This window comes from Sceloporus undulatus, chromosome 7 (genome assembly GCF_019175285.1).
Source record: "Sceloporus undulatus isolate JIND9_A2432 ecotype Alabama chromosome 7, SceUnd_v1.1, whole genome shotgun sequence".
NCBI lineage: Eukaryota > Metazoa > Chordata > Lepidosauria > Squamata > Phrynosomatidae > Sceloporus > Sceloporus undulatus.
The window spans coordinates 8,902,174-8,912,173 of record NC_056528.1 but is presented as its reverse complement, the minus strand read 5'-3'; the positions used below and the strand labels follow the sequence as shown (position 1 = coordinate 8,912,173).

At 44.0% G+C, this 10,000-nt stretch overlaps 1 protein-coding gene across 1 annotated transcript in view; it reads left to right on the top strand.

Annotated features, from left to right (window-relative positions):
- The window catches only part of EFHD2 (EF-hand domain family member D2), an 18,227-nt gene extending 8,233 nt beyond the window's left edge, over positions 1–9,994 (top strand). The window contains exons 2-4 of the mRNA XM_042478123.1: positions 3,454–3,601; positions 5,636–5,770; positions 6,984–9,994. Coding sequence (XP_042334057.1) covers positions 3,454–3,601; positions 5,636–5,770; positions 6,984–7,118 — 418 coding nt within the window. The 3' untranslated portion in view covers positions 7,119–9,994. The remainder of the gene's footprint in view (positions 1–3,453; positions 3,602–5,635; positions 5,771–6,983) is intronic.
- Positions 9,995–10,000: the final 6 nt, after the last annotated feature.

Genomic DNA, 10,000 nt, shown 5'->3' with positions numbered 1-10,000 from the left:
CCGTACAAGTAGAACTGTCTCTCGGCGCCACATTTCAAATGAATTACTCTATTATTGTTATTATTATTATTATTATTATTACTCCAGGAAACAGATCCAGAGTGCTGCTTCATGTTGTAGATGCGCCTTTGGTTATCCCTTTGGCTGAGTATTCAATAATATATTGACTTGAGCATTTAGCTGCATGGTTGTTTGGACATTGGGTGTTTCAGCTTGGGTCTCGTCGCCAACCTACATGCCAAGATGGGTATGCCAAAATCCAAATAATATATATCCCAAACGCTTCTGGTCCAAAGCATTTCGGATAAGAGAGACTCAACCTGTGCCATGTTTGTGGAGTCTGAAAATCTTGCCAAACTACGCATCCCAGAGTCCCATAGCATTAAGCTGTGTCAAACGACATTATTTTTGCAGTGTAGATGCAACCTGAACCTTACACTCAAGTAGTACACAGGGGTATTGAAGCCAAATAAACACTGTGGTGTTGGCCCTCCGAAAAATGTATTGCACAACCAGGGATTTGGAGATTTATTTTATTTTAATTTAATTTTTAATTTTTTTGCATGGACCCAGACAACCTTCTTTGTTTGTTTTGTTCCTTGAGACAAAGAATACGTACCTTTCCTCCAGTTGCTTGTTGCAAATCCCTTTGCATAACATGCTTACCGGTTTAAGCCTTTGCTACCTACCTATGGTAAAGTGCACCATTGTGCTATTTGCAAGAGGCTGGGCATCGCCTTCAGGTCAGTGAGCCAAAGGGCAGTGGCAACTGGGCCGAGATCAGGGAAATAAAGTGCACAATTTCCATAGGTGGGACTTATACTATATCTCTCCTCGACCCAAGCATCGACCCATCTTTTAGTCACTAAAATTTAGTGGGAAGAAGCCCCAGCGTTTCACAAACTATGAGTTGGGTCAAGATGACCAATGTTGTGAGCGAAGAAGAAGGCACAAGCTAGGAGAAGGTGCTACAGTTTAGTTGAAGGCTTTCATGGCCGGCATCCATAGTTTTTAGTGGGTTTTTGGGGCTCTGTGGCCATGTTCTAGAAGAGTTTCTTCTTGACGTTTCACCAGCATCTGTGGCTGGCATCTTCGGAAAATGCTGGCATGGAAGTGAGTGGGGTAGGGTCACACAGTATATATATACCCCACTTTCTTCCATGCCAGCATTCTCTGAAGATGCCAGCCACAGATGCTGGCGAAATGTCAGGAAGAAACTCTTCTAGAACATGGCCACAGAGCCCAAAAACCCCACAAAAAGCTGTGGATGCTGGCCATGAAAGCCTCCGACTTCACAATGCTGCAGTTTGCTTTTGCCATCGCTTACTGGGAAGGGAAAAAATCTTCTCCTCTACTGCCCTCGATCTCTTGCTGTAAATTCAAATTGAGATGGTTCAAAGAAGGGCAGCAAGGATGAGAAGGATGAAGGAGGCCCTTCTGTCTGTGCCACCATCTTCATATTTACATCTGGAAAAAGGGGCAGAGCCTTTTTGGTGGCTGCCCCCAGACTTTGCAACTCCCTTCATAGAAAAGTTAGACTGGCACCCTCCCTATTTTCTTTTCTTGGACAAGCAAAGGCATTTGATGCGCAAGGATGCAAGGTCCATTTCCCACAGCTCTGGGATGCTACCCTTCATTGACATTTTTGTTCAACTTGAGCATGGCAAAGGGCTTGGCGTTTCTTGCGATGGAAGGGAGTAGATTCACTATTCATGGCATGGAAGCCAGCAGCTGAGCTTCCATCTCAGAAAAATATCATCCTGGGACAAAACTGTTTTGGAAAAGCGGATAGAGAAAAGGCAAAAGACGGAAGTTGCCATTGCGCCATGTGTCATTAGTTAATTTGTAGCCGCTTAACTGAGGGCGAGTCGCAGAAGTAGACGTCTCTAAGGAAAACAAACACATATCTTGCAAGGGAGGTTTTGGTCGGTCAAAAAGAATGGTGTTTGCTCTGGGTCTTACTTTGGGAAAACCAAGTTGCTCTGATAATTCTGTAGACCGAAGGCGGGCCAGTTTTCGGACCTAAGTCCACATCACTTTGGACATCTGGCCGGTGTTTTGTTTCTCTTGTGGCTGCGGAGGAGGAAAGGAAAGAAAGTCTGGAGGAGCACAGAAGCCCCCTGTTCAGGTCTTTAGTAATCCTACTCATCCATAACAACAGCAAGGGTTTATTACAGTTAGCTAAACGTGTGGAAAAGAGAATGGTAGCACTGCCTCCTCGAGCGTTTTTCTCTGCGCCTGGAGAGCAAGGACAGGTTCAGAACCAGTACGTGCATATATTTGGAATCAAAGAATTGGAGGAGACCCTAAGGGCCATCTAATCCGACCCCTTTCCACCATTCGTGAATCCATGTACTGGTTCTGAACCTGACACATGGTCATCTATCTTCTGTTTAAAAACGTCCAACGAAGGAGGCTCCACCATTTCCCGAGGGAGTGTCTTCCACTGTCAAACAGTTCTTACTATCAAGAGGTTCCTCCTAATGTTGAGGTGGAATCTCTTTTCCTATAACTTGCATCCATTGCTCCATTGGGTCCTAGTCTCTGGAGCAGCAGAAAACAAGTTCGCTCCATCCTCAGAATGACATCCCTTCAACTATTTAAACAGGGCTATCATATCACCCCTTAAGCTCCTCTTCTCCAGCCTAAACATCCCCAGTTCCCTATCCCTCTTCTCTTAGCGTTTGGTGGTTTCCAAATACGGCACCATTTTGGTAACAGTTTTCTGGACATCCTCCATCGATAATTATAATTATGTTATAAAGTTCTTAATAAGTGGGTATGGGGATGATACAATTTTTATTTATTTATTATAATTGTTATTGTCTTATTTTATGGTTGTAACCTGCTTTGATCCTTCGGGGAGAGGTGGGCTATAAAAATTTATCCTCATCATCGTCATCATTGTCGTCATCATCATCTTGTCCACATCCTTCTTGAATTGTGGTGCCCAAAACTGGACTCAATATTCCAAGTGGAGCCTGACCAAAGCAGAATAAAGTGGCATTATTAGTTTTTTGTGGGTTTTTCAGGCTATGGGGCCCTGTTCTAGAAGAGTTGATTCCTGATGTTTTGCCAGCATCTGTGGCTGGCATCTTCAGAGAATGCTGGCATGGAAGAGAGCTGGGTATCTTTCATGCCAGCATTCTCTGAAGATGCCAGCTACAGACGCTTGTGAAACGCCAGGAATCAACTCTTCTAGAACATGGCCCCAGAGCCCCCCAAACCCACAAAACACTATGAATGCCAGCCATGAAAGCCTTAGACTTTCCAAGTGGCGTTATCATTTTCTGTCAATCCAGACACTATCCTCCTATTGATACAGCTTTGGATCACATTTTCTAAATGCAGTTTGACATTGCATTAACTCTTGTCGCTTTAACCGCAATGAATTTTGTCTTCTCAACATTAGCTGGGGCTTGACTTGACTTTATCGTGACGTTCACTTTGCAGGTACGATGCTGGGAAGGATGGCTTCATTGACCTGATGGAGCTGAAGCTGATGATGGAGAAACTCGGTGCTCCTCAGACGCACCTTGGACTGAAAAACATGATCAAGGAGGTGGATGAAGACTTCGATGGGAAACTCAGCTTCCGGGAGGTAAGGCCTTTTTCTTGTTGTTTTTAATGCAACAAATAGTTTCCTTGGGGATCTGATGGGGCGTCTTCCAAAATAAATCTTTATCGGTGTCCATGTTTCTCGTACGTTCTCTTATCTACCCAGCAAGGCGTGTGTATATGTGTGTCCAAGACTGGATACTGAAAATGTTCACAGAGTAAAACATAAAAATAGTTTTAATGTCTAAGATATTGTGATGATGCCACAACAAAGCATTCCCTTATATATAACAGTGTGAGACACCGTTTAAAAATGCATTAAAGACCAGGAGTATCCAAACTTCCAAAATGCATTGAAAATAAAAAGTATCAAAACATCCAAACGCGTTTCAACAAAATTCCTCCTACTATGGCTTTGCCTTACCGCCAAGGAAGGCTTTTGGCGAAAAGCGTTTGGATGTTTTGATACGTTTTACTCTGTGAACACTTTTTCTCCAGGCTTTTCTGTTTGGTATACTGTTTTGTTTTTTGGTTTAGGCTAACACTTTTTTGTCTGGATCTGTCCAAGACTGGAGCCATATCTGAGCTGTTTAGTACTAAGACAGCATCCTTGGAGTCAGATGGAAAGGAGTTGGGTGTCATCAGCATATTGGATGATGCCTTGTCTCAAGACGGACCAAAGGCATGCTCTCCGGCTGTAAAAATTAGCGTTGTTTGTCTCGTTCGCCAAGATGAGAAACCATTCTTTGCAAATATATTACAAATATATCTTCTGCTTTATATTTGGGGGCTTTCCTGGGGCAGAGATGTAGCTTCGTGACTCATATCACCAAATCCCTGCCGCTTCATTAACTTTTGATGCCCTATTTGGCCAGGAGCATTTGATGATGCATTGCTGTGCTTTGTGGGGATTGTACCACTGCAATAACAATAGCAATGCTTCCCGTGACTTTTTTGCCTGTCCATTGAAGCCCTTTCTTCTTTACCCTTTGCCTCCTTGCTTACTTGCCTGGCTTTAAGAGAGCCTGGGTTTTCTGTCCTGGTCTGCTGCGTTCCTATTTGGCTTCTGGGCAGCAAGATACAAAAATAGAGGCAGAGCTGCAGCTGCAGCCAAAGAGACCAGAATCATCTCCCTTTGAGAGAATCTAAAACAGTCTTCTCTTACCCTGGTGCCTCCTTGAGATGCTGGACTACATTTCCCATCATTCTTAGGTTGGAAGGGGAAGATGGGAGTTGTAGTCTGATACATCTAGAAGACACCAGGGTGAGGAAGGCTAAGATAGATAGATAGATAGATAGATAGATAGATAGATGAAATATTAATTTAGGATGGATGGGTAGCTAGATGGATGGATAGCATATTAATTTAGTATGGATGGGTAGATAGATACATGGATGGATGACATACAGTCGGCCCTTGTTATCCGCTGGGGTTTGGTTCACGATCCCCCATAGATACCAAAATCCATGGATGCTCAAGTCTCATGCAATACAATAGAAAATGGTATCCCCTATAAAAAATGCCAAAATCAAGGTTTTCTTTCTGGATTTTATATATTTTAAAGTATGCTTGAATCCATGGGTAAAAAATCCTTGGATAGGGAGGACTGACTGTGTTTAGGATGGAGGGATAGATTTAGGAAAGATAGAGGGATGACATATTAATTTGGGTGGATGGATGGATGGATGATTGATATATTAATTTGGAATGGATGGATGGATAGATGACATATTTAGGATAGATCGATAGATAGATAAATATAGAGACAGGTGACATATTTAGGATGGATAGATAGAATCGGTGTTTTGACCCCCTTTTTTTTAAAGTCCCATTTCTATCAGCTTCAGGTTTTATTTCTCAAGAGAGCGGGTTCCTCGTTCAAGCCACCCAAATGCTTTCCTATTTTTGACGTTCAGCTCTCTGGGGCTTTTCCCGAGGGCCGTTCTCTCCTCTAAGAAGAAAGTTGTGAGTCTTTGAGGTCCTTAGGGTGCAGCGCATCACCCAGTTGCATCCTGACAATTGCAACAAAACTCACCATTGTCGCTTGGCGTTGCCTCTTCTTTCTCCCTCCTTCAGTTTCTCCTGATCTTCCGGAAAGCCGCGGCGGGCGAATTGGAGGAAGACAGTGGCCTGCATGCTTTGGCCCGGCTGTCAGAGATCGATGTCTCGACAGAAGGTGTCAAGGGGGCCAAAAGCTTCTTCGAGGCCAAAGTAAGAAGTTGGGGGGGTGAAAAGGGGGGCTGCGGACGAGGTGGCATCTTGAATGCCAAGACACAAATGCAGAACATATTTGCGCACCCATGCAGACAAACCATCAACGTCCAAGCTTGTTGCTTCCATATACATTATGTAACTCCCTCTTCTTCTTATCTTTCTAGTCACATATCATCTTTTCTTAGTCTTTCTCTCCACTTTTACATTCCTGCTCACAGACATATCCTCCCCTTACTCTTCATTCCTTCATCATCCTTTGCAAAATGTCTAAATCTGAAATGGATTCAAAATGGTGCACAAAACTGAATTGCGGTTGGTTTTGATTGTAGCCTTGTGTTATCTTCTTCTTTCTCCTCTTTTTAGATTCCCAAATGTAATACATTATTTATTCTCTTTACCAGTGGGATGAGCAATTTTTTCTCACTATTACCAACACAAAAGAAAACCCAAATGAAATGTTGGATATCCGTAATTACATTGTATATGGAACATAGCAGTGAAACAAACCTATGTATGTAACTTTAGGGTTTTGCTTTTGTGGCTTTTTTTGTGTAACAAGGGCTAGCTTTGTTTCATGGGCAATCTTAACAAGGAAGAACATGGTTTGTGGTGGGTTTTTCGGGCAATGTGGCCATGTTCCAGAAGAGTTTATTCCTGACATTTCGCCGGCATCTGTGGCTGGCATTTTCCAAGAAAACGCTGGCAAAACATCAGGAATAAACTCTTCTGGAACATGGCCACTGAGCCCGAAAAACCCACCAGAAACTATGGGTGCTGGCCCTGAAAGCCTTTGATGTCACAATTAAGAACATGAGTATAAGAACATTAAGAACATGAGTATCAAGTTGATGTAAGTGAAGGTTGATGTAGGTTTTGCAACATATAGTGGAAGTTGACTCAGTTTTTTTAGGGGAGTCAATTATTTTTACTAACATTTCTTGACTGCAACATATTTCCATGATATGTTACAAAGCCTACATCAATTTACATCAACCTTCACTTACATCAACTTAATGCTCATGCTCTTAACTGTAATGTCGAAGGCTTTCATGGCTTGCATCCATGACTATAAAGTGGCCAAAGCACCGTGTGCATCAGAACCAAGTCAGCTCTCTATCCTGTTGTTAAATGTAGTTGAGAAAAGGGGGGCATATTTATTTCTGGGTGGCAGAGGTGACCTGATGAACCTATCGGCCAATTCCCTTTGCAGGTCCAAGCCATGAACGTCACCAGCCGCTTTGAAGAAGAGATCAAGGCAGAGCAAGAGGAGAAGCGGCGCCAGGCGGAGGAGATGAAGCAAAGGAAAGCGGCCTTCAAAGAGCTCCAGTCGGCGTTCAAGCAATGACCGCACAAGATGGGGCCGGAGCGGTACTTGGGGCCAAAGCACTCCCAGAGGAGTCCTCCCGCTGAAAATGGGGAGCCGTTGGAAATGGCTGGCGGCAGTTGGGTTCCCATCTTTGTGCCTTGAACAGCCGTTTGATCCGCTCACACGGAGGCATCGCCTTCGTCCTCCAGAAGCATCGCAGATCGAGCGGCCGCTGAAGGCACAAGCATGGGCCAGGGGTTTCCTGGTTAGTTGGCGGCTCTGCATAGTTTGCTGGAAAGAACTGCATCTGAATCTTGGAGCCTTTCAGGCTTTTCCGCCTCTGAAACCATCCCTCTTTGCCTTGCGCTGTTTTTCATTGGCCTGTAAATAACTGCAGGGGGAAGATAGAAATCCCTCATCCGCATGTCTGTGGGCCAGTGCTGTATTTTTCCCTGTGAATGATGTCTCTTTGTCTGGTGGGCGTTCTCTAACCATTGGTGTGTCTTGAACCCAGGCATTGCACATCTGACTTGTGTGTCATGTTATATACCAGCCAATGGTACGGTGATCACTGTGGTCATAATGTGAAGTCGAAGGCTTTCACGGCCGGCATCCGTAGTTCTTTTGTGGGTTTTCTGGCTGTGTGGCCATGCTCTAGAAGAGTTTATTCCTGGTGTTTCGCCAGCATCTGTGGCTGCCATCTTTGGAGAATGCATTCTCTAAAAATGCTAGCGAAACGTCAGGAATAAACTCTTCTAGAGCATGGCCACACAGCCAGAAAAACCCATAAGAAACTATACAGTTCTAGGAGGCAAAGCACTGTGGCGGTTTGTGGCTTCCATGTCAGTGGGGCAATGAATCCATTCCAGGACTTTAAAGGAGCTATCCAAGCTGTTGCTGAACTATGGCTAGCATTCTATTAGTGCAAATGTAAGTCCACCTTACACTTATGTACAGTATGCAGTCAGCCCTCTGCATTTGCACCTTTGCCTTTTGTGGATTTGATTATTTGTGGTTTGGATTACTATATTTTTTCTAGGTATCTCTCAGTCTTCCCGCGCAACTCTGCCAGACGTTGACCATAGAGTTGGCCTGGAGAACCTAGGAGTTCCCAAAGAAAACACTTCTCTAGGCATTTGTAGGTCCTTCAGCATGATTCTAGGATCAACCTCTGCCAGACGTTGAGCATGGAGTTGCACTGGAAGATCTGGAGATATTCTTTCAGGCAAAAAGAAGAGCGGGGTTTTTTTAATCTGCAGTTCTTTTCACATCCGCGGGGGTCTTTAAACCCAGAGATAAGGGTTTCATGTTTAAGTCTAGAAATACTAGTCAAAAAATTGGCCCCAAAAAACTGAGTCAATTTGTTCATGGCTCTATTGAAGAACTAACTCATAGATATGATGATATGATATATACAGTATGAGTTAGCTTTCAGGACATATACTCTTGTCTTTCACCTTTTACCATCCCCTGGTAAAAGGCAAGAGTATAATATGTCCTGAAAGCACTGGCATCCTCAGTCACCCAGCCTTTTGTGTGAGCACAAATAGTGCCATAATTTTATAAGGTGTTTTTTTAGCATTATTTTCCTTTGCTTTGTCCTTTCCTTTGCTTTTACATCCTTCCTTCCGTGCACCTAGGTTTTACCCTCGACTTCATATCAAAATCCATAATTTTGACCCCAAAGCCTGCCCTCGACTTATACGTGAGGTTGACTTATAGTCAAGTATACAGTATGTAATTTTTTGATAGCTGAGGAGGCTGATATGCTCTTCCTATCTCTGCGATGTCCAAAGATAACTTCCTGGGCTCACAGTTGCATCCGATAGACCTCCTTCCACAGCTATTCCATGCTGGAGGAGAGCAAGGAGGAACAGGAGAAGCGTCCGTCTATGTTCCTGTACCCAGATGCAATTTGGAGACATCATCCATTTGTACTTGTAGCAGATGGCGGTGCAACGTATCCTCAGTTTGCATCTGGCTATGTTCCTATGTTCAGATGCAAACTGAAGACATCTCTCACCAATGTCAGCTATGGTCCTTCAGAGGTCTCCGTGGATGATAGGAACATAGCCAGGCTGTCTCTGATCTTTCTCGCTCTTCGCCACGACACGACGGAGGACTATCAAAGTGTAGTTGCAAATCCTGAGGGTTGCAAGACAACAAAGTTCCATATTTTGCAACTCTGATGCTATTCTCAGCCATGTTGAATCTCAGCCTATGTCCCCCCAAACTAGGTTCAGCAGCATGGAGAGCTCTTTCCAAGATACCTGAGGAAGAGGTAGGATACAAATACAATATTATTAGTATAATTATTACTACTACCTGGAATGGATTCCTCACCCCACCGACACGAAGGGCACCAACAGCCACTGGCAGTGGGTACCAAAGGGACCCCCTCCGTCTGACAGATGGTAGTTGTGCAAAAAAGAAAAGGTACAGCTCTTGCGTGTACACAATCTCTTCCAGAGAAGAATGCTTTAATGGTTCACTTTAAAAAGCCCTGTGCTTGAAGCGTTGCCAAATAATAATAATAATACTGGGGCAGGGAGAGAAATGTAAAAAAGCAATGGGATGTAGCAGTTGTGAGCGGCCAGCAGAATGATGTCTCTTCCCTTCTCTTTATCCTCGCTCAACTTAGTGGTGGCACCTTGGACCGTCTGATGTGTCCAAAGTTATTATCTGAGTGGGAAAAGGTTGGGATGCTGCTCGCCATGCTACTATCTCTATCACACACCCCAAACATTGGAAGCACCTTTGTGCAACCATATCTCAGCCCAAACGGTGACGGCAAGTGCTGTCGCATCTCTTCCCGTCTCCATTTTGGCTAAATATGGGGTATTTTTGGTGCATGGACGGGCAGGGATACCCATGGGATCCGGTTGGCACAACTGGCCTTTTATAAAGTCCATCCAAACCAG